Raw genomic sequence first — 25,462 nt, forward strand, 5'->3', positions numbered from 1 at the left:
GCCACGCCTTTGTTTCCACGAATCAGCCAATCAAATCAATTATGTTGCTGACGTTTGCTTGTCAATCAAACAGTGCTCCCTTTCAACTTCCCAATCGAACAACAACATTGGAACTGTCTTGCTTAGGAAGCTGTGTTTATTTCACGCAATACGACAAATATGGAAAATTTAAAAGAACAAGTTATGATAAATCATTTTATTTCAGCAACAGGCTGCCATGTAGAGCAAGCTAAACAGTTGTTAGCAGCATCAAAGTGGCAGTTTCAGGTAATGTTTTGGTGCTATCAGGGGTTAAGAAGTATCATGGCGCATGTGTTTACTTTTTAAAACGAGGTCATTGTGCCCTTTACTCTTTGTATATCCCATTATACGTACTGCTATGAACTGACACAAATATATTTTTGTTTAATTTCAGACGGCTCTTAGTATGTTCTTTCAAGAATCGGCCATTCCAACGTGTCGAACTTGCAATGGAAACCATACAAACAATGCTCACTATCCGGTAAGATATCACCCGTCTGGACTCCATGTTGATGACATCATCATTCTTGTTGTTGTATTTACTAATTATTGTTTACAAAATGAAATAACAGTTTATAATCACCAACAGTTATTAACATTAGATAGAAATTTTATAGAAATGTTCTTTATAAATATACCTATTTTCGTTTCTTACTTTCGTAAGTACATTGTACACGGAACATGGGCATGACTGGGTTACCGACAGGATATTAATTTATTGACGTTTAGAAAAATGGATTTCCCGACAATCACCCTAAGTTTTCCCCATCATACGTATATAAAAATCGAAACTAGTCAATGCCTGCGAAATAGTCGCATCTACTCTAGCTACTAGCTAGGTACATTATTAGATTGTAGTGGGTATATTTCTTTGAATAATTTCAGGATGTTGTACATGTTCATGAGCTTATTCTAAGAAAAGAAAGAAGAATTAAATGCAAACCTTTGTTTCCATTTGAATTGAATAGAATAAACAACAAAGTGTAATATTTTCAGAATCACTAATTAAAATGCTTATCATTTGACTGTCTCGAAATCACGAAGGTGACTAATATTCTTGTTTCAATCTGTCATGCCAAAGTGTCACTTGATCGTGTAATATCCGACAACATACATGGGCACACAAGCAGGAAACAGTCTCTGTTGATCCCCCCTGATATTTATCTAAGCTTTGTCAAATAGTACTTCACACGTTTTGAAATATTATGTGTGTTTTATTTAGTATGCATTTGCGTCTTTTATGTGTCTGTTTTAATATATGCCAACACATTATGTATTATTGTACTGTTTTGACAGTACCAACGTTAAATACAACTTGATTTTATCATGATAAGCCATGGTACTTTGAACAAAATTTAAACCCGCTTTTAAAATGTTTACCTTCAAAATCCTATGACAACAGGACAGGAATTTATTCTTTTAATAATTTGATCACCATGGTGGGGGGGGGGGGGGGGGGGGGGGGGGGCATTTTCCCCAGGATGTCCTGTGTATCATTTCAATATTCATTCATGTTAATTAGTGAACACTCATGCCAGTGGCAAATTATGTTGTTGCTCATGATATTTGACTTCCTGGTGCAAGGTTGAGTCAATTTCCTTTTATGTAGCCAGTAATTGATAAGATCATGGCTTATGATCATTGTATTCATTCATGAATATTCAAATATTTCATCATCATATATCAAAGTTGTGTTGTGCAGGTCAATAGTCTGAGAAATACAAAATGATCATAACACTTGGTATTCAATTAGGTTTAAAAGATGATGAGGTTAATGAAAAACTATTGTAGGATTCTATTGATCAGGTAACTTATATATTTTCTAAGCTACCTTTTATGAAAAAAGGATGCAACTAACTGCTATGAAATCTAAAATGGCAATATTCGTCTTCAATTCCTCTATTTTGGTGATGTTACATGAAATGTATGTTCATAAAATGATGTTATGATTTGGGTGTCAGTTTTACTGTCATAGACAAACTGCCTATGTGGGTAGTTAGTTTATATCATGGCTATGTAATGCATGACGTACGTGTGAAACCAAGAAGTTATGTCGCCATTAGAACATATTGAGTACCTTCATCAAATCTGGTAGTTATTTATTACACGTGTTCATCCGTACCTGGGTAATAGGTTATGACACTGATAAGTGTGTGTATGATAACAAAGACAATGACATTCATGGTGATATTGAATATTGAGATCACAATAGTATTATTACACAAAATGTTTATGACTTTAGTTTGTTACTCCCATTGAATCATAACCTGTGATAGCTTAGTGGGATTTTTGGTCTACATTTTGGAAGAAATCTTATAGTAAATACTGATTATGTTTATACCTGTACATGTACAGGAATATTCTTGAATGCATTTCTTCAGTTGGAAAATAATACTGTTTGGCTATTGAAAGGTGACTGTTTTTTGGATGTTAAAGGAAAATCAGCTGAAATAGTGTTTTTTGGATGTTAAATGAAAAATCAGCTGAAATAGTATCTGAGTATCACCTACAGTGATATATAGTCAACACTCGACTACATTCCAGTACCAGATCGTTTCTGTTGCTTTAGTTGACCCTCTGCACCGTATACATAGTCTGCAGTACACATGTGGATATTCAAGCATAACATGATAAAACCTGTACCTTATATTCTATTGTTATGTGCACCATGTTTTGTTAGGTCTAGAGTGAAACACCCACTAAACTTATGTGTTTGGATTAGTTATATGTGTGTAAAAGGAGCGGGTTGGTGTGGCTCATAACTCGGCTGACAGAGCAGTGAGAGCACACTTCTTTGGCTCAGGGGCTACAGGGTAGAGCAGGGGATTGTCACGCTAGTTCGATTCCTGTCAGGGCAATAGACAGGAATGTGTTTTCCCCATGTTCTTTCACACACATACAAGTATTTGTAGGAAAAACAAAAACTTTTCCATTGAAAGAATTGAGAAAACAATGCATTCCAATGCATATATTTATAGAGAAAACAATTCATTCTGTTGTCCTGTTACACATGTATTTCAGTATTTTTTTTATTCTTATTTTCCTCTGAATCTGATGATAATATTAATATTAACACTATATTAAGTTACATTCTCAGTTTCATAATAATATTTAACTTCTAATTCTGCTTATTAGATTGTTCTAAATTTTGATCAGCACTTGAAGATCATCTCTAGGGTAGATTAAATGGACTGTATATGTGATTCATTAATTAAACACTATGCCCACTTGCCACATCCACAGGCAGGTTTAGATTAGTCATGTGTGTGGTTTGCCTGTTTGTCTGACACTTGGTATATAAGGGACACGTGTAACCTGCTCTAGTCTGGGTCAGGATCAATATGGCAGATCAGGCTCATTTATAAACTGTATACATATGTATTATATATACGTGTAGTCATATATTGCTGCATCCCCTCGCCAGTACTTGTACACTTACACAATTGTTGTTTTCAATTAAGTTAGTGTGTTTTAGTGATCATGTAGGAAATTACTGCTGTTATTATTAAAAAAGTAAGGGAATGTATAATTAACTTTTAAATAAGTACACACATGTAGAGAGTTAGGAGAAATATGCTGTTACACACATGATTATGTGTAGTTTTAATTGGGAGAAATACACATGATTATGTGTAGTAATTATAATTTAGAGAAATACACTCATGATATGTGTGTAGTTATTTTAGGGAGAAATACACTCATGATATATGTGTAGTTATTTTAGGGAGAAATACACTCATGATATATGTGTAGTTATTTTAGGGAGAAATACACTCATGATATATGTGTAGTTATTTTAGGGAGAAATACACATGATTTATGTGTAGTTATTTTAGGGAGAAATACACATGTACTTGATGAATTATTGATCTCTTCTTGTGTAAACAAGTAATTATATAACAGTTCATTTGATTATATAATTATGAGCCATTGTTCTTGTGTAAACAAGTTATTATATAACAGTTCATTTGATTATATAATTATGAGCCATTGTTCTGTACCATATATCTATGAATGTAAATGGCTGGCCCTAATTATAAGGTCTAAATATATAACCTAGATAAAATTATCATTTTTGTATGCTACACTGATAAGTTACATAAAAAAATACCATTTAACTATTAATAACAAATTTGTTTGAAATGAATTTTTAGCTTGCAGGAGCTCGAGAAAGTCCATGGGAGTTTACGTAATATATTACTTTTCCTGGGGTCCATGGACAGCTAGCTAGCCTAAAGTTTTTATATAGTAGATCACAATACTAATGAGGATTAAGCTTCGGTATTTCTGCTATATATCACATATGTGTTCCTTATGACAAGACCTTTATATTACATGTATGTCATTGCAATTGGTACTATATTTGTGGACCTACTGACCTTGACAATGATCTTTGATCTACTAAAGAAACCTTTATAAGGGCCAGCTGTTACATGACCTTTCTATTGATTGTGTACATCTGTGGATTAGCTGAGTCACATTGACCATGACCCTGATCTTATTAAAAAAAAAATCTTATTCTGATTTTCAACCCATTCTGCAAGCTATGCTTTCTTTTGAAAACTCTTGTTACTGTCTACATTTGAACATATACTTATTAGGGGTTGAAGCCACATATTTACAGAATTTGTTTGTTACAAATTCACATCAAGCTAAAAACATAAGTAATTAGTGCATGCATTATGTTACATCATCATGCATATCAAATTTGTTTATAACACAATCATACACTGAATATGTGTGTATATGTTTATATGTGAGATTTTTATAAATGTGTATAGATTATTTACATATCGCCCCCTCCCCAAACAGTGTAAATGTACTTGTTGTGCAGCTATGAAGGTTTAAAAGAGTAAACAACTTCTATTGCTTTGAGCAGCAGCTTGATGAAGGTTAAAAAGAGTAAACATCTTCTGCATATTGATCGTAGCTGTAGTATGATCTATAAATATGATCTATTGGATGTGAACTAATTAAGTAACACATGTTTTCTGTGTACCGTTGTTTTATGTGTACCGTTACTCTGTTACAGCTCTGTACACCTGCCAATACTCCTGCTACTCCACCCAATTTCCCAGATGCACTAGCTGCATTATCAAAACTTTCAACAACAGAAAAATTCAGCTCATCTCCATATGCTACATCCCCTCAGCAGGTAGCTCATTCTCCCAAAGGGATGGAGATAGAAACGCAGCGATAACACTGGTCTGTGTTGTCTTATAGGGACATTGAATGAGGGAAGAACGGATGAGAAAGAAAAAGACTTTGTGTTATTCGTCCATTCTTAGAGGGAGCAAACAAGGTGGAGGGATATGATGAGGATAAGCTGGGCCATGGTAGGCCTAGCCTGGAGGCCCCTATGTTTTACATGTATTGGAAACAAAGTGCTATAATACCTTATTTGGATACCTCACTTTTAGTGTATACCCATACTACATCAGACTTTTATGTGGAAAGACTAGCACTTTCCCACCTAGATATGTGTGTTTATCCAGGTGTCATATAATTAGTCTGAAATACCCTCTATAGATTTCTTGATGGTAAGTTTTATTTTCAATTTTGTCATTATGATCTAGTGCTGTGTGAGGATGTGTGTGATATTTATGTATTACAAGAGTTTGAGAGAAGTTTGTTGCTTTATCATGATACCAGTATTTGCCCCATCCCGATCAGCGTTTAAGTTTGGTTGGGAGGTATGTGATTGTTCCCTGCCTTGTTGTTAGAGCAAGGCCACAAGTGTGGGTGTAGTTCTAGCTCTGGGAGGGTGTCCTTGTTCAGCACTGGGTACCTCATGATCACCCTTGTCCACTTATAGTCATACTATCATGTCTTTCCCTGTTTAAAATATGTTCTGATTGAACCCTTCATGATCACTGAGTACCGCAATTCATTTTACAAAGTAATGGTCTATCTTATTGTGTGAATTTTGTCGACATTTTATTAAAGATTGTGTATATATGTAGATTTATGACTGTATATAGGCGTCATGTGATTGTGACATTTGTTTTAGAATATTTGACATCGTCATACTCATAATTTCACAGGTACGACACATCACTAAAATAATCTGTGTTTATCAACTTCAACTCATATTGTTATTGCTTTTTATTTTCCCCAAAAATAATAAAAAAAAAAATTTGAATGCTTTCACTTTGCTTTTATAGAACATTTTACATAATCATAAAATGAAATTTGTACTAGTCCGGGTTAGTATCTTCAAAGGTGAAACAAAAATGAAAATGTCAGTGATGTTACCCGATAGGTTATCAAATTACCTTCATTTTGAAACTAGCTATTAACAGCATCAACATTAAATCATAATCATGAAAAAGTTGGAATTTATAGTCACGCAATTGCATCTCGGATTCATATTGACTCAAACATTAGCTTTTGACTCAGTATTTATATAATGAGTTCACTGTTTCAGAACGGACACGCACACTAACACAGACTTGACTGCCTTTTTGTATTCTATTTTGCTTATAATATTATATACTGTACATTTGTATGTTTTGTACTTTGTACCAGGTTTTGCTTGTTTTAGATCAAATGTGTATTTTGCCCCGAAGTTTTCTCATATTCTCATGTCTAGAGAGAACTAATCACATGTTAATTACTCTAAATTTGTATGAATTTTGTATATACGTGTATACACATTCTAAACTTATTGATACTAGACAAAGTTGATGTTTTGTTGATAAAAATGTTGACAAGTCTGCAGCTCCTTGTTATATGTAAAAACTGAAATGATGATTGTATGATACTAATACCTTGATGAGAGCAAATTTAACTCTATATGATATTGTTGTTCTTTTTCTGTTGTCATGTTCACATGTGAAAGACATTGTCAGAGAAAGGCAGTTATATATAGGTACCACATGATTTCTGTGAGTAAATAAAATCTTAACAAGAAACAGAGATTTTCGTTGATCATTGATAACTTTCAGCAACTTATAATTAAATGTCTTCATTATATGTGGTGTAGAATTTTGATTTGTCACCAAGCTATTTACTGGTGTAGAATATTTATTCATGATATCTATTGTTATACAATATATGTATATACGTAGCTGAGATATCTACTGGTAAAGAATATGTAGTCGAGATATCTACGTATACTGGTATAAAATATGTAGCTGAGATATCTACTGGTATAGAATATGTAGTCGAGATATCTACTGGTATATAATATGTAGTCGAGATATCTACTGGTATAGAATATGTAGTCGAGATATCTACTGGTATAGAATATGTAGTCGAGATATCTACTGGTATAGAATATGTAGTCGAGATATCTACTGGTATATAATATGTAGTCGAGATATTTACTGGTATTGAATATGTAGCTGAGATATCTACTGGTATTGAATATGTAGCTGAGATATCTACTGGTATAGAATATGTAGTCGAGATATCTACTGGTATATAATATGTAGTTGAGATATCTACTGGTATAGAATATGTAGTCGAGATATCTACTGGTATATAATATGTAGCTGATATATCTGTTGGTATAGAATATGTAGTCGAGATATCTACTGGTATATAATATGTAGCTGAGATATCTATTGGTATAGAATATGTTACTGAGATATCTACTGGTATAGAATATGTAGTCGAGTTATCTACTGGTATAGAATATGTAGTCGAGATATCTACTGGTATAGAATATGTAGTCGAGATATTTACTGGTATATAATATGTAGCTGAGATATCTACTGGTATAGAAAATGTAGTCGAGTTATCTACTGGTATAGAATATGTAGTCGAGATATCTACTGGTATATAATATGTAGCTGAGATATCTACTGGTATAGAATATGTTGAGATATCTACTGGTATAGAATATGTAGTCGATATATTTACTGTTATAGAATATGTAGCTGAGATATCTACTGGTATAGAATATGTAACTGAGATATCTACTGGTATAGAATATGTAGTTGAGATTATGTAGTTGAGATATCTACTGGTATAGAATATGTAGTCGAGATATCTACTGGTATATAATATGTAGCTGAGATATCTATTGGTATAGAATATGTAACTGAGATATCTACTGGTATAGAATATGTAGTTGAGTTATCTACTGGTATATAATATGTAGCTGAGATATCTACTGGTATAGAATATGTAACTGAGATATCTACTGGTATAGAATATGTAGTCGAGATATCTACTGGTATATAATATGTAGCTGAGATATCTACTGGTATAGAATATGTAGTCGAGATATCTACTGGTATAGAATATGTAGTCGAGATATCTACTGGTATAGAGTATGTAGTCGAGATATCTACTGGTATAGAATATGTAGTCGAGATATCTACTGGTATATAATATGTAGCTGAGATATCTACCGGTATAGAATATATAGTTGAGATATCTACTGGTATAGAATATGTAGCTGAGATATCTACTGGTATAGAATATGTAGTCGAGATATCTACTGGTATTGAATATGTAGTCGAGATATCTACTGGTATAGAATATGTAGTCGAGATATCTACTGGTATAGAATATGTAGTCGAGATATCTACTGGTATTGAATATGTAGTCGAGATATTTACTGTTATAGAATATGTAGCTGAGATATCTACTGGTATAGAATATGTAGCTGAGATATCTACTGGTATTGAATATGTAGTCGAGATATCTAGTGGTATAGAATATGTAGTCGAGTTATCTACTGGTATTGAATATGTAGTCGAGATATCTACTGGTATAGAATATGTAGCTGAGATATCTACTGGTATAGAATATGTAGTCGAGATATCTACTGGTATAGAATATGTAGCTGAGATATCTACTGGTATTGAATATGTAGCTGAGATATCTACTGTTATAGAATATGTAGCTGAGATATCTACTGGTATAGAATATGTAGTCGAGATATCTACTGGTATAGAATATGTAGTCGAGATATCTACTGGTATAGAATATGTAGTCGAGATATCTACTGGTATAGAATATGTAGTCGAGATATCTACTGGTATATAATATGTAGCTGAGATATCTATTGGTATAGAATATGTAGTCGAGATATCTACTGGTATAGAATATGTAGCTGAGATATCTACTGGTATAGAATATGTAGTCGAGATATCTACTGGTATAGAATATGTAGTCGAGATATCTACTGGTATAGAATATGTAGTTGATATATCTGCTGGTAATGACTATTTACTGGTTACAGAAAACGTTACTGATCTACTTTAAGAAGTTATCTACTGGTAAATACAATAGCATTACTTATTAGATACCTCAACATCGTTATGTAGGTTTGTCGGTCGGAATATATTACAACTCTCAATCTAAGACTAAGTCGGTCAGACAAATAGCACGAAGTTAGGTACTCGAGATAGGAGGTAGAGGTTCCCATTAATAGTAAAGTGTATGTTTTAAGATCTATCGAGCGATCATCGACCTATGTCGGCAACCTTTCCACAGGTATAAATATCGATACCGACACATTGGCCCAGATCCTACACCATACTGCCTATAATTGTCGACTGACCAATCAAGTTAGTGGATAGTCCATGGCCAAGGGTAAGGGTATGTTCAATGCAGATTCTCGTGGTTCTAGCGAATGGACAATGTCATTTCACCCATCTCGCGATCAACTTGACCAGTGGCGACCATATGATTGCGCTGCGTGTTGCTGCAGACGACGGAGAACAGGCGTACATTTAGGTTAGTGTGTCGCCCCGGCGTCACATCTCGCTAACAGATGTTTACATCACATCACTTGTTAGCGTGTGTCGCTGTACGTTACAAAGAAACACTCTACTTCTTCAGACCCATAACATACATCTGAATTCTATTTTCACGCCACAATTTTGTTACGTACTTTTGGATTTTGTATAATACTGTGATTGGGTCACAGGGGCATGTCTATTTTTATATAAAAAATAGCCAGAAATGCCTATATATAAATTGGATATACCCTTTAGAACTGGACATCAAGGACACTATATAGACTCTTCAACATCAGCCGCTTACCTCGATCTTTACTTACCACGTAGCAAGCAGGGACAGCTTACGACTCAGCGTGACGATTTCCTGATTGTTAATTTTTGGTTTCATATTGTTCATTTAGGGACGACCTCCCCATATTGTTCATTTAGGGACGACCTCCCCATATTGTTCATTTAGGGACGACCTCCCCGTATTGTTCATTTAGGGACGACCTCCCCATATTGTTCATTTAGGGACGACCTCCCCATATTGTTCATTTAGGGACGACCTTCCCGTATTGTTCATTTAGGGACGACCTCCCCATATTGTTCATTTAGGGACGACCTTCCCGTATTGTTCATTTAGGGACGACCTCCCCATATTGTTCATTTAGGGACGACCTACCCGTATTGTTCATTTAGGGACGACCTCCCCGTATTGTTCATTTAGGGACGACCTCCCCATATTGTTCATTTAGGGACGACCTACCCGTATTGTTCATTTAGGGACGACCTCCCCGTATTGTTCATTTAGGGACGACCTCCCCATATTGTTCATTTAGGGACGACCTCCCCATATTGTTCATTTAGGGACGACCTCCCCATATTGTTCATTTAGGGACGACCTCCCCATATTGTTCATTTAGGGACGACCTCCCCATTGTGCGTGTTTCGTGCGTGTGATGAGTGTGTTTGATGATGACTTCCTGGTGCTACCTGTCTGAAGCATATTGGTGAAGACATCAAGCAGCTCACACAACCGGTCACATTATACGGACAACTGGTTACGATTGGTAACGCTCCCAGAAATGTTGAGCGCCAAACAGGAGCAGCAGTTACCATTTTAGTTACCACTATTGGCGGCCCGTCCGTCTGTCAACAGTCCGTGTTATCTGTATACGTGCCAAGATGAAGAGTTGTTTTATCTACTGTCATACAAGATTATCAATCTTATAAAGATTTAATGAGCCAATAACGGATGATTAAGTTAAAATATCTATTCAAAAATTAAATAATAAGATGAGTGACAGTGATGGTATTTCAAATGAGTAATAACTGTATCAAGAACACTAGCCATATTATTTACCTAAATATGTGAAACTGTTCAGTATAATCCTATATTCGGGAATAGTTCCGGAATCCAGGACAGTTCGTGTTATTAAACCAATTTACACAAACAAAGGTGATGATATCGGACAATTATAGAGCTATTACGCTTATTTCTTGTTTTGGAAAATTATTTACGGCAATCATTAATAAAAGACTAAATAAAGTCAATGAACTAAATCTTGTATCAAATATATAAAGGCAGGATTTAAAAAAGGTTACTGTACTTCAGAAAATATTTTTATATTGCATTCATTAATTTCTAAGAAAACAAACTACGGCACGTTCATAGATTAAAAAAGAAGCGTTTGGTACCGTGTAGAAAGAACATTGAGGATAAGATCCCAAATTCAGTCGCCTCTTTCGATCATGCGATGGAGACAACATGTTAACTCTTACGCCCTACCTGCAGGGCAAGTGTAGACAGTAGCATATCCACTTACCTCATCTATGTAAGGTCTTCTTCGATATTAAAAGAACTTGTTCCCATCATCACTATTTCCGTGACAGATGTCGACCACAGACGGAGAGACAACACAGGGTTTCCAGAGATACGTTGATGAAGAGGACAAACAACACAGGGTTTCCAGAGATACGTTGATGAAGATCATCGGGACGTTTTGTGGTCGCCATCACGATCTTATTTGGAAATGTTCTATTTCCTTGTGTATGAATCCAGACGTATTTGACACCTGTTGCTATACCTGGTGGTTGCGTTGTCACCTCCCTAGTTCTAATTTTGAGAATGTGACTAGATGTATATGGTTGGTGTTGCCGTAACCTAGATTTCTATGGTTGGTGTCGCCGTGACCTAGATTTGTATGGTTGGTGTCGCCGTGACCTAGATTTGTATGGCTGGTATCGCCGTAACCTAGAATTGTATGGCTGGTGTCGACGTGACCTAGATTTGTATGGCGGGTGTCGCAGTGACCTAGATTTGTATGGTTGGTGTCGCCGTGACCTAGATTTGTATGGCGGGTGTCGCCGTGACCTAGGTTTATATGGTTGGTGTCGCCGTGACCTAGATTTGTATGGCTGGTGTCGACGATAAACGAGAAGACGATTATCCTTCTTGAACACCTGGTTTTGTTCTTGTACGTTCTTGTGTCGTATTTTGCCCTCGTTTTGTCTGTCGATTTTGTGTTAGAATGTTGGCTTCGTTGTCATGTCTGATGTTCTTGAAGCTTGGCTTCCATATACTGTAAACGAACTTTATTGGGCACACTCAAATTTTAGCGTATTTACGCATATCAACAGATTAGCGCATTTATAACAGTGTATATAGAAGGTGCAATTAGTGCAATAATAATTTAGCGGAAAGCTTCCAGCGCGAAAAGTGCTGAAATAAGATTACCGCTAAAATATATAGTTAACAGTAATAACATCTTAGCTGTTTTATCGTAGTTTAACCAAGATACTTCGGGTCATTGCTAAATGATGTTCAAAATGTGAACTATGTACACTATAATAAAGTGTACCAAGGGGAAAACCACTAACTTTTGTATATCATCCATAAGCTATGATAACGTCCAATCTTGTACATTATTTTCTCATTGGTCAGAACGAAGGAGAAAGGACAGAAGATAGCTCAGTATCAATGTACTGGACCGGTGGTACGTAACTAGTTAACCTACGCCAATATGGCGGGCGATCCAGGTACGGAAAAAAATATGTCTCTGTTTTCATATTTGAACGGCTGTACTGACAGTGCCGTTAGGCAGACATGTTCATAATAATAATACATTTTTAACTACTATAACGTTTAGCTTTAAGTGTATACAATATATACATTCCGAAATATTACAGAGGTCATCACTGTAAAATTTCGGAAACTGAAAACGTGTTGAAAGCGAAATTAGGTGACTGAGTCCTGGAATGTGGGTAACTGAAGTTATAAGTAGGTAACTGAAGTTATTAGTAGGTAACTGAAGTTATTAGTAGGTAACTGAAGTTATAAGTAGGTAACTGAAGTTATTAGTAGGTAACTGAAGTTATAAGTAGGTAACTGAAGTTATAAGTAGGTAACTGAAGTTATAAGTAGGTAACTGAAGTTATTAGTAGGTAACTGAAGTTATAAGTAGGTAACTGAAGTTATAAGTAGGTAACTGAGTCCTGGAATGTCGGTAACTGAAGTTATAAGTAGGTAACTGAAGTTATAAGTAGGTAACTGAAGTTATTAGTAGGTAACTGAAGTTATAAGTAGGTGACTGAAGTTATAAGTAGATAACTGAAGTTATCAGTAGGTAACTGAAGTTATAAGTAGGTAACTGAAGTTATCAGTAGGTAACTGAAGTTATAAGTAGGTAACTGAAGTTATTAGTAGGTAACTGAAGTTATAAGTAGGTAACTGAAGTTATAAGTAGGTAACTGAAGTTATAAGTAGGTAACTGAAATTATAAGTAGGTAACTCTATATTACCGTAGTATGGAAACATGACGCTAACTCGGTTGTCTTCATGTTGTTTTCGTCGATGGTTATTTAGCAATGGAATCATTTAACCTTTTCCCCCCGATTGGTTAAATGTTAAGCTGGACGTCCTACAAACTTGTAATTGAGATATCAGTTAAATAACATATCGCCTGTCTTTCTAAAGGGGTTCCTTCGAAGCAAGAGTATCAGACACTGTTTCAGTTATTTTTTTTCTCATTCTTAAATTAAGTCTGTCTTTAAAGATGGGTTCTGCGTGTTCTACGACAACATAATATTACTTTAAATGAGTGTTTGTTAAAATACAAGTTCATGTTCAAGCTTCTGCGTATACATTATACGTACACTTACATCATACAAAAGATCGAGATCTCGCGAAACCAGGTCCTACACGTACCCGATACAACCCTACAGAGTATAAAAGAAAACGCAATCAGTTACTCACATTTCAGTCAGATATGTACCGCACACGTAAAGAAAAGCATTCAGATATGTACCGCACACGTAAAGAAAAGCATTCAGATATGTACCGCACACGTAAAGAAAAGCATTCAGTTATGTACCGCACACGTAAAGAAAAGCATTCAGTTACGCACATTTCAGTCAGATATGTACCGCACACGTAAAGAAAAGCATTCAGTTACGTACATTTCAGTCAGATATGTACCGCACACGTGACGAAAAGCATTCAGTTACTCACATTTTAGTCAGATATATTCCGCTCACGTAGAGAAAAGCATTCAGTTACGCACATTTTAGTCAGATATATTCCGCTCACGTAGAGAAAAGCATTCAGTTACGCACATTTTAGTCAGATATGTATCGCACACGTGAAGAAAAGCATTCAGATATGTACCGCACACGTAAAGAAAAGCATTCAGTTACGCACATTTCAGTCAGATATGTACCGCACACGTGACGAAAAGCATTCAGTTACGTACATTTTAGTCAGATATGTACCGCACACGTGACGAAAAGCATTCAGTTACTCACATTTTAGTCAGATATATTCCGCTCACGTAGAGAAAAGCATTCAGTTACGCACATTTTAGTCAGATATGTACCGCACACGTGACGAAAAGCATTCAGTTACGCACATTTCAGTCAGATATGTACCGCACACGTAAAGAAAAGCATTCAGATATGTACCGCACACGTAAAGAAAAGCATTCAGTTACGCACATTTCAGTCAGATATGTACCGCACACGTAAAGAAAAGCATTCAGTTACGCACATTTCAGTCAGATATGTACCGCACACGTGACGAAAAGCATTCAGTTACGCACATTTCAGTCAGATATGTACCGCACACGTAAAGAAAAGCATTAAGATATGTACCGCACACGTAAAGAAAAGCATTCAGTTACGCACATTTCAGTCAGATATGTACCGCACACGTGACGAAAAGCATTCAGTTACGTACATTTTAGTCAGATATGTACCGCACACGTAAAGAAAAGCATTCAGTTACGCACATTTTAGTTAGATATGTATGTATATGACTTGGGTCAGACAGATCTGTAAGTCAAACCGGTCAACAATATGCTTATACAGAATAAACTTAGTTGTTTCTCAAATCTTGAATAAACAATATCCTCTGAGCAATTAGCAGCAAAAAAAGATTGTTATTTTGAACTCGATCGGCGTCGGCCATGATGCCGGTGGGTAAATAAAATCCTACTACCGCTTCAGTACCGTAAGTATAAGACAGGATTGGATAACTACTATCACACATTAAAAGCGACAAATCCATAATTCGAACTTGTATATACCCCAGTAGTTACTGTGACCCCAGTAGTTACTGTGACCCCAGTAGTTACTGTGACACCAGTATCTACTCTGACCCCAGTAGTTACTGTGACCCCGGTAGTTACTCTGACCCCAGTAGTTACTCTGACCCCAGTAGTTACTCTGACCCCAGTATCTACTCTGACCCCCAGTAGTTACTCTGACCCCAGTATCTACTTTGACCCCAGTAGTTACTCTGACCCCAGTAGTTACTGTGACACCAGTATCTACTCTGACCCCCAGTAGTTACTCTGACCCCAGTAGTTACTTTGACCCCAGTAGTTACTCTGACCCCAGTAGTTACTCTGACCCCAGTATCTACTCTGACCCCCAGTAGTTACTCTGACCCCAGTAGTTACTCTGACCCCGGTAGTTACTTTGACCCCCAGTAGTTACTGTGACCCCAGTATCTACTCTGACCCCCAGTAGTTACTCTGACCCCAGTAGTTACTGTGACCCCAGTATCTACTCTGACCCCCAGTAGTTACTTTGACCCCAGTAGTTACTCTGACCCCAGTAGTTACTGTGACCCCAGTAGTTACTCTGACCCCCAGTAGTTACTTTGACCCCAGTAGTTACTCTGACCCCAGTAGTTACTCTGACCCCAGTATCTACTCTGACCCCAGTAGTTACTCTGACCCCCAGTAGTTACTCTGACCCCAGTATCTACTCTGACCCCCAGTAGTTACTCTGACCCCAGTATCTACTTTGACCCCAGTAGTTACTCTGACCCCAGTAGTTACTGTGACACCAGTATCTACTCTGACCCCCAGTAGTTACTCTGACCCCAGTAGTTACTTTGACCCCAGTAGTTACTCTGACCCCAGTAGTTACTCTGACCCCAGTATCTACTCTGACCCCCAGTAGTTACTCTGACCCCAGTAGTTACTCTGACCCCGGTAGTTACTTTGACCCCCAGTAGTTACTGTGACCCCAGTATCTACTCTGACCCCAGTAGTTACTCTGACCCCAGTAGTTACTGTGACCCCAGTATCTACTCTGACCCCCAGTAGTTACTTTGACCCCAGTAGTTACTCTGACCCCAGTAGTTACTGTGACCCCAGTAGTTACTCTGACCCCCAGTAGTTACTTTGACCCCAGTAGTTACTCTGACCCCAGTAGTTACTCTGACCCCAGTATCTACTCTGACCCCAGTAGTTACTCTGACCCCCAGTAGTTACTCTGACCCCAGTAGGTACTCTGACCCCTGTAGTTACTTTGACCCCAGTATCTACTCTGACTCCAAGTAGTTACTCTGACCCCAGTAGTTACTCTGACCCCGGTAGTTACTTTGACCCCCAGTAGTTACTCTGACCCCAGTATCTACTCTGACTCCAAGTAGTTACTCTGACCCCAGTAGTTACTCTGACCTCAGTAGTTACTCTGACCTCTTGGTATTGCTCTTACTGTTGACATATATGTGGCTAAACAATCTATCGGTCTCGCCAGACGGAGCCTGTATCGACAAGTAAATTCTGACGTCAGAGACCAGTACAGCATTGATATACAGACCAACGTCAGGGGATTAGAAAGGTGATGAACGTTACTTAGTGTATATATAAATCGGTGTTATAAAATGTATTTATGGATTGTATACAAACTGAAGGGTGGGGTAGATGTATTATAACCTGACCATTGGATGTAAACTGAAGGGTGGGGTAGATGTATTATAACCTGACCATTGGATGTAAACTGAAGGGTGGGGTAGATGTATTATAACCTGACCATTGGATGTTAACTGAAGGGTGGGGTAGATGTATTATAACCTGACCATTGGATGTTAACTGAAGGGTGGGGTAGATGTATTATAACTGGACCATTGGATGTTAACTGAAGGGTGGGGTAGATGTATTATAACCTGACCATTGGATGTTAACTGAAGGGTGGGGTAGATGTATTATAACCTGACCATTGGATGTTAACTGAAGGGTGGGGTAGATGTATTATAACCTGACCATTGGATGTAAACTGAAGGGTGGGGTAGATGTATTATAACCTGACCATTGGATGTGAACTGAAGGGTGGGGTAGATGTATTATAACCTGACCATTGGATGTTAACTGAAGGGTGGGGTAGATGTATTATAACCTGACCATTGGATGTTAACTGAAGGGTGGGGTAGATGTATTATAACCTGACCATTGGATGTTAACTGAAGGGTGGGGTAGATGTATTATAACTGGACCATTGGATGTTAACTGAAGGGTGGGGTAGATGTATTATAACCTGACCATTGGATGTTAACTGAAGGGTGGGGTAGATGTATTATAACCTGACCATTGGATGTTAACTGAAGGGTGGGGTAGATGTATTATAACCTGACCATTGGATGTAAACTGAAGGGTGGGGTAGATGTATTATAACCTGACCATTGGATGTGAAACTGAAGGGTGGGGTAGATGTATTATAACCTGACCATTGGATGTTAACTGAAGGGTGGGGTAGATGTATTATAACCTGACCATTGGATGTAAACTGAAGGGTGGGGTAGATGTATTATAACCTGACCATTGGATGTTAACTGAAGGGTGGGGTAGATGTATTATAACCTGACCATTGGATGTTAACTGAAGGGTGGGGTAGATGTATTATAACCTGACCATTGGATGTTAACTGAAGGGTGGGGTAGATGTATTATAACCTGACCATTGGATGTTAACTGAAAGGTGGGGTAGATGTATTATAACCTGACCATTGGATGTAAACTGAAGGGTGGGGTAGATGTATTATAACCTGACCATTGGATGTAAACTGAAGGGTGGGGTAGATGTATTATAACCTGACCATTGGATGTGAACTGAAGGGTGGGGTAGATGTATTATAACCTGACCATTGGATGTTAACTGAAGGGTGGGGTAGATGTATTATAACCTGACCATTGGAAGGGTGTAGTAGATGTATTATAACTGGACCATTGGATGTTAACTGAAGGGTGTAATAGATGTATTATAACTGGACCATTGAATAACTGAAGGGTGGGGTAGATGTATTATAACTGGACCATTGAATAACTGAAGGGTGGGGTAGATGTATTATAACCTGACCATTGGATGTGAACTGAAGGGTGGGGTAGATGTATTATAACTGGACCATTGAATAACTGAAGGGTGGGTAGATGTATTATAACTGGACCATTGGATGTTAACTGAAGGCTGGGCTTGTTCCATTTTTCGCATTTTTAGCCCACCATCATCAGATGGTGGGCTATTCAAATCGCCCTGCGTCCGTGGTCCGTCGTCCGTCCGTCCTCCCTCCGTCCGTCCGTCCGTAAACAATTCTTGTTATCGCTAATCCTCAGAGAGTACTGAAGGGATCTTTCTCAAATTTCATATGTAGGCTTCCCTTGGTGCCTAGTTATGCATATTGCATTTTGAGACCAATCGGAAAACAACATGGCCGACAGGCAGCCATCTTGGATTTTGATAATTAGCCCACCATCATCAGATGGTGGGCTATTCAAATCGCCCTGCGTCCGTGGTCCGTGGTCCGTCCGTCCCTCCGTCCGTCCGTCCGTCTGTCCCTCCGTCCGTCCGTCCGTCCCTCCGTCCGTAAACAATTCTTGTTATCGCTATTTCTCAGAAAGTACTGAATGGATCTTTCTCAAATTTCACATGTAGGTTCCCCTTGGTGCCTAGTTATGCATATTGCGATTTGAGACCAATCTGAAAACAACATGGCCGACAGGCAGCCATCTTGGATTTTGACAATTGAAGTTTGTTATCGCTATTTCTGAGAAAGTACTGAAGGGATCTTTCTCAAATTTCATATGAAGGTTCCCCTTGGTGCCTAGTTATGCATATTGCGTTTTGAGACCAATCGGTAAACAACATGGCCGACAGGCAGCCATCTTGGATTTTGACAATTGAAGTTTGTTATCGCTATTTCTGAGAAAGTACTGAAGGGATCTTTCTGAAATTTCATATGAAGGTTCCCCTTGGTGCCTAGTTATGCATATTGCGTTTTGAGACTAATCCGAAAACAACATGGCCGAAAGGCAGCCATCTTGGATTTTGACAATTGAAGTTTGTTATCGCTATTTCTGAGAAAGTACTGAAGGGATCTTTCTCAAATTTCACATGTAGGTTCCCCTTGGTGCCTAGTTATGCATATTGCGTTTTGAGACCAATCGGAAAACAACATGGCCGACAGGCAGCCATCTTGGATTTTGACAATTGAAGTTTGTTATCGCTATTTCTCAGAAACTTATGAAGGGATCTTTCTGAAATTTCATATAAAGGTTCCTCTTGGTGCCTAGTTATGCATATTGCGTTTTGAGACCAATTGGAAAACAACATGGCCGACAGGCAGCCATCTTGGATTTTGACAATTGAAGTTTGTTATCGCTATTTCTCAGATACTTATGAAGGGATCTTTCTGAAATTTCATATGTAGGTTTCCCTCGGTGCCTAGTTATGCATATTGCATTTTGAGACTAATCTGAAAACAACATGGCCGACAGGCAGCCATCTCGGATTTTGACAATTGAAGTTTGTTATCGCTATTTCTCAGAAAGTACTGAAGGGATCTTTCTGAAATTTCATATGTAGGTTCCCCTCTGTGCCTAGTTATGCATATTGCATTTTGAGACTATTCGGAAAACAACCTGGCCGACAGGCAGTCATCTTGGATTTTGACAATTGAAGTTTGTTATCGCTATTTCTCAGAAAGTACTGAAGGGATCTTTCTCAAATTTCATATGTAGGTTTCCCTCAGTGCGTAGTTATGCATATTGCATTTTGAGACCAATCGAAAAACAACATGGCCGACAGGCAGCCATCTTGGATTTTGACAATTGAAGATTGTTATCGCTATTTATCAGAAATTGCTGAAAGGATCTTTCTGAATTTCATTTGTAGGTTGCCCTCTGTGTCTAGTTATACATATTGGATTTTGAGACCAGTCAGAAAACAACCTGGCTGACAGGCAGCCATCTTGTATTTTGAAAATTGAAGTTTGTTATCGCTATTGTACAGAAGGTACTGAAGGGATCTTTCTCAAATTTCATATGTAGGTTCCCCTTGGTCCCTGGTATTGCATTTTGGGACCAATCGGAAAACAACATGGCCGACAGACAGCCATTATCGCTAAATCTTAAATTTTATATATAGGTTCCCTTGTTTGAAAAGTACTAGATCTAGAGGGCTGTTTCTGAATTTACACAGATTAGTAAGACTTAGAAGAAGGGAAAAGTAGAGAAAAGATCAATCTGATATGGAACCTATAAAGATCATTCAATGGTGGGCGCCAAGATCCCTCTGGGATCTCTTGTTTGAGAATTAAGAGCTCTGTCGGATAAAAAAAAGCAGTCACGTAGCAGCACATCTTCTGCGTAAAGGAAAGGTATGTTAACCGATGGTATTGTACAGGAGATTTTGTCTGATGTCTAAAGGAGTAGTGCTGTCTAAAGGAGTAGTGATGTCTAAAGGAGTAGTGATGTCTAAAGGAGTAGTGATGTCTAAAGGAGTAGCGATGTCTGTCTGAAGGAGTAGTGATGTCTAAAGGAGTAGTGATGTCTGAAGGAGTAGTGATGTCTAAAGGAGTAGTGATGTCTAAAGGAGTAGTGATGTCTGAAGGAGTAGTGATGTCTGAAGAGTAGTGATGTCTGTCTGAAGGAGTAGTGATGTCTGTCTGAAGGAGTAGTGATGTCTAAAGGAGTAGTGTGTCTTGAAGGAGTAGTAGTCGAGAGTAGTGATGTCTGAAGGAGTAGTGATGTCTAAAGGAGTAGTGATGTCTAAAGGAGTAGTGATGTCTGTCTGAAGGAGTAGTGATGTCTGAAGGAGTAGTGATGTCTAAAGGAGTAGTGATGTCTAAAGGAGTAGTGATGTCTAAAGGAGTAGTGATGTCTGTCTGAAGGAGTAGTGATGTCTAAAGGAGTAGTGATGTCTGAAGGAGTAGTGATGTCTGAAGGAGTATTGATGTCTGAAGGAGTAGTGATGTCTGAAGGAGTAGTGATGTCTGAAGGAGAATTGATGTCTGAAGGAGTATTGATGTCTAAAGGAGTAGTGATGTCTGAAGGAGTAGTGATGTCTGAAGGAGTAGTGATGTCTGATGGAGTAGTGATGTCTAAAGGAGTAGTGATGTCTAAAGGAGTAGTGATGTCTAAAGGAGTAGTGATGTCTAAAGGAGTAGTGATGTCTGTCTAAAGGAGTAGTGATGTCTGAAGGAGTAGTGATGTCTAAAGGAGTAGTGATGTCTAAAGGAGTAGTGATGTCTAAAGGAGTAGTGATGTCTGAAGGAGTAGTGATGTCTAAAGGAGTAGTGATGTCTGTCTGAACGAGTAGTGATGTCTAAAGGAGTAGTGATGTCTGAAGGAGTAGTGATGTCTAAAGGAGTAGTGATGTCTAAAGGAGTAGTGATGTCTAAAGGAGTAGTGATGTCTGAAGGAGTAGTGATGTCTAAAGGAGTAGTGATGTCCAAAGGAGTAGTGATGTCTAAAGGAGTAGTGATGTCTAAAGGAGTAGTGATGTCTGAAGTAGTAGTGATGTCTGAAGGGGTCACTTTTCAAGCATGCGAACTTGGAGAGCTCTTAAAGGCACGGGATTTAAGTGACAAAAACCCCGATCTAGTACGATTTCTAGTGATGCCAAACGCGTTGTAAAAGAACAAGAACAAAAACGAGGATCTTTATTGTTGACTTGGGATGGGGTTTGGTGATAGGGGCGACATCTGTTTCTTGGGATAGGGTTTGTGGGGGAGGGCGTTTTATTATTGACTTGGGTTGGGGTTTGTTGGAAGGAGCGGGGATTGTTGACATGGGTTGGGGGTTGGCGGAAGGGGTGGGATTTTTTTTACTTGGGTTGGGGGTTTGTTGGAAGGAGCGGGATTGTTGACATGGGTTGGGGGTTGGCGGAAGGAGTGGGTTTTTTTAATGGGTTGGGGGTTGGGGAAGGGGCGGAATTGTTGATATGGGGCTAGGTTTGGGGAGAGGGGCGACATCGTTGGATTGGGTTGGGGTTTGTTGAGGAGGGCTTTTTATTATGGGGGTTGGGAGATGGGATATTTGACATGGTCGCGTAATCCAACCGCCTTGAATGTTTGAATGTTGCCTTTTATACGACGGTATGTATTATGTATGTTTTGATTATTTTGGGGGGTAAAACACGGTACTTGTTTTTGAAGTTTACAGCATTCTGAAGTTCCTCCCATTGCCACTAATTACTAACGCAGACCTTAGCTTATAGATATTTTGAGGTTACAAGAATTTTATCTGGAGGCCAGTTGTTGTTCGTTTGGTAGTAAAAGCGTGTGTTGTTACGTAAATATGTACCTGGGTTTGGATTGGGTCCAACACAAGCTCCTGATATATAGCGCCAATAACAACACGGCCTGGTTTGTCGGATCTGACGTAGGATCTGACCTATCTCTGTACACCCGAATATCAAAATACAACAACAAGAGGGAGTAACGGCTAGACTACCTCAGACACTTCTAATCCTCATCCCGGATACAAAAATAACCCAGCTATACTAATTACCAACTCGTCATCAAAAACGAGTGAAATTGACAGAGAGTTTTCATGATCACCGACTCATTGCTTTCCTATAACACTGTTATTGACGGTCAGATTACTTTTCTATATAACATTGTTATTGACGGTCAGATTACTTTTAATAATAATTGTTATTGACGGTCAGATTACTTTTATATAATAATGTTATTGACGGTCAGATTACTTTTATATATAACTGTTATTGACGGTCAGATTACTTTTCTATATAATTGTTATTGACGGACAGATTACTTTTCTATATAATTGTTATTGACGGTCAGATTACTTTTCTGTATAACTGTTATTGACGGACAGATTACTTTTCTATATAATTGTTATTGACGGTCAGATTACTTTTCTGTATAACTGTTATTGACGGTCAGATTACTTTTCTATATAACTGTTATTGACGGTCAGATTATTTTTCTATATAACTGTAATTGACGGTCAGATTACTTTTCTATAACATTGTTATTGACGGTCAGATTACTTTTCTATAATACTGTTATTGACGGTCAGATTACTTTTCTATGAAACTGTTATTGACGGTCAGATTACTTTTCTATAACACTGTTATTGACGGTCAGATTACTTTTCTATAACACTGTTATTGACGGTCAGATTACTTTTATATAAAACTGTTATTGACGGTCAGGTTACTTTTCTATAACATTGTTAGTGACGGACATATTACTTTTATATAACATTGTTATTGAAGGACAGATTACTTTTATATAAAACTGTTATTGACGGTCAGATTACTTTGATATAACACTGTTATTGACGGTCAGATTACTTTTCTATAAAACTGTTATTGACGGTCAGATTACTTTTCTATAACACTGTTATTGACGGTCAGATTACTTTTCAATAATACTGTTATTGACGGACAGATTACTTTTATATAAAACTGTTATTGACGGTCAGATTACTTTTATATAAAACTGTTATTGACGGACAGATTACTTTTATATAACACTGTTATTGACGGTCAGATTACTTTTCTATAATACTGTTATTGACGGACAGATTATTTTTCTGTATAACTGTTATTGACGGTCAGATTGCTTCTCTATAACTTGTTATTGACGGTCAGATTACTTTTATATAAAACTGTTATTGACGGTCAGATTTCTTTTCTATATAATTGTTATTGACGGTCAGATTACTTTTCTATAAAACTGTCATTGACGGTCAGATTACTTTTATATAAAACTGTTATTGACGGACAGATTACTTTTATATAACACTGTTATTGACGGTCAGATTACTTTTCTATAACATTGTTATTGACGGTCAGATTACTTTTCTATAACATTGTTTTTGACAGTCAGATTACTTTTATATAACATTGTTATTGACGGTCAGATTACTTTTATATAACACTGTTATTGACGGTCAGATTTCTTTTCTATAACATTGTTATTGACGGTCAGATTACTTTTATATAAAACTGTTTTTGACGGTCAGATTACTTTTATATAACACTGTTATTGACGGTCAGATTACTTTTATATAACATTGTTATTGACGGTCAGATTACTTTTCTATAACATTGTTATTGACGGTCAGATTACTTTTATATAAAACTGTTATTGACGGTCAGATTACTTTTCTATATAATTGTTATTGACGGACAGATTATTTTTCTGTATAACTGTTATTGACGGACAGATTATTTTTCTGTATAACTATTATTGACGGTCAGATTAATTTTCTATATAATTGTTATTGACGGTCAGATTACTTTTCTATATAACTGTTATTCATGACGGACAGATTATTTTTCTGTATAATTGTTATTGACGGACATATTACTTTTATATAAAACTGTTATTGACGGTCAGATTTCTTTTCTATATAATTGTTATTGACGGTCAGATTACTTTTCTATAAAACTGTCATTGACGGACAGATTACTTTTATATAAAACTGTTATTGACGGACAGATTACTTTTATATAACACTGTTATTGACGGTCAGATTACTTTTCTATAACATTGTTATTGACGGTCAGATTACTTTTCTATAACATTGTTTTTGACAGTCAGATTACTTTTATATAACATTGTTATTGACGGTCAGATTACTTTTATATAACACTGTTATTGACGGTCAGATTTCTTTTCTATAACATTGTTATTGACGGTCAGATTACTTTTATATAAAACTGTTTTTGACGGTCAGATTACTTTTATATAACACTGTTATTGACGGTCAGATTACTTTTATATAACATTGTTATTGACGGTCAGATTACTTTTCTATAACATTGTTATTGACGGTCAGATTACTTTTATATAACATTGTTATTGACGGTCAGATTACTTTTCTATAACACTGTTATTGACGGTCAGATTACTTTTATATAAAGCTGTTATTGACGGTCAGATTACTTTTCTATATAATTGTTATTGACGGACAGATTATTTTTCTGTATAACTGTTATTGACGGACAGATTATTTTTCTGTATAACTATTATTGACGGTCAGATTAATTTTCTATATAATTGTTATTGACGGTCAGATTACTTTTCTATATAACTGTTATTCATGACGGACAGATTATTTTTCTGTATAATTGTTATTGACGGACATATTACTTTTCTATAACACTGTTATTGACGGACAGATTATTTTTCTGTATAACTGTTATTGACGGTCAGATTACTTT

The 25,462-nt window shown here is 37.1% G+C and overlaps 1 protein-coding gene across 1 annotated transcript; it reads left to right on the top strand.

Moving 5' to 3' along the window:
• Positions 1-64: 64 nt before the first annotated feature.
• On the top strand, positions 65-6,939 carry LOC117323864 (UBA-like domain-containing protein 2-A). Its single transcript, XM_033879370.1, has 3 exons — positions 65-267; positions 416-502; positions 5,054-6,939. Exons 1-3 carry the CDS (start codon positions 160-162, stop codon positions 5,219-5,221), a joined length of 363 nt encoding a protein of 120 aa, XP_033735261.1. The 5' UTR covers positions 65-159; the 3' UTR covers positions 5,222-6,939.
• The last annotated feature ends 18,523 nt before the right edge of the window (positions 6,940-25,462 follow it).

Source organism: Pecten maximus, chromosome 1 (assembly GCF_902652985.1).
Source record: "Pecten maximus chromosome 1, xPecMax1.1, whole genome shotgun sequence".
NCBI lineage: Eukaryota > Metazoa > Mollusca > Bivalvia > Pectinida > Pectinidae > Pecten > Pecten maximus.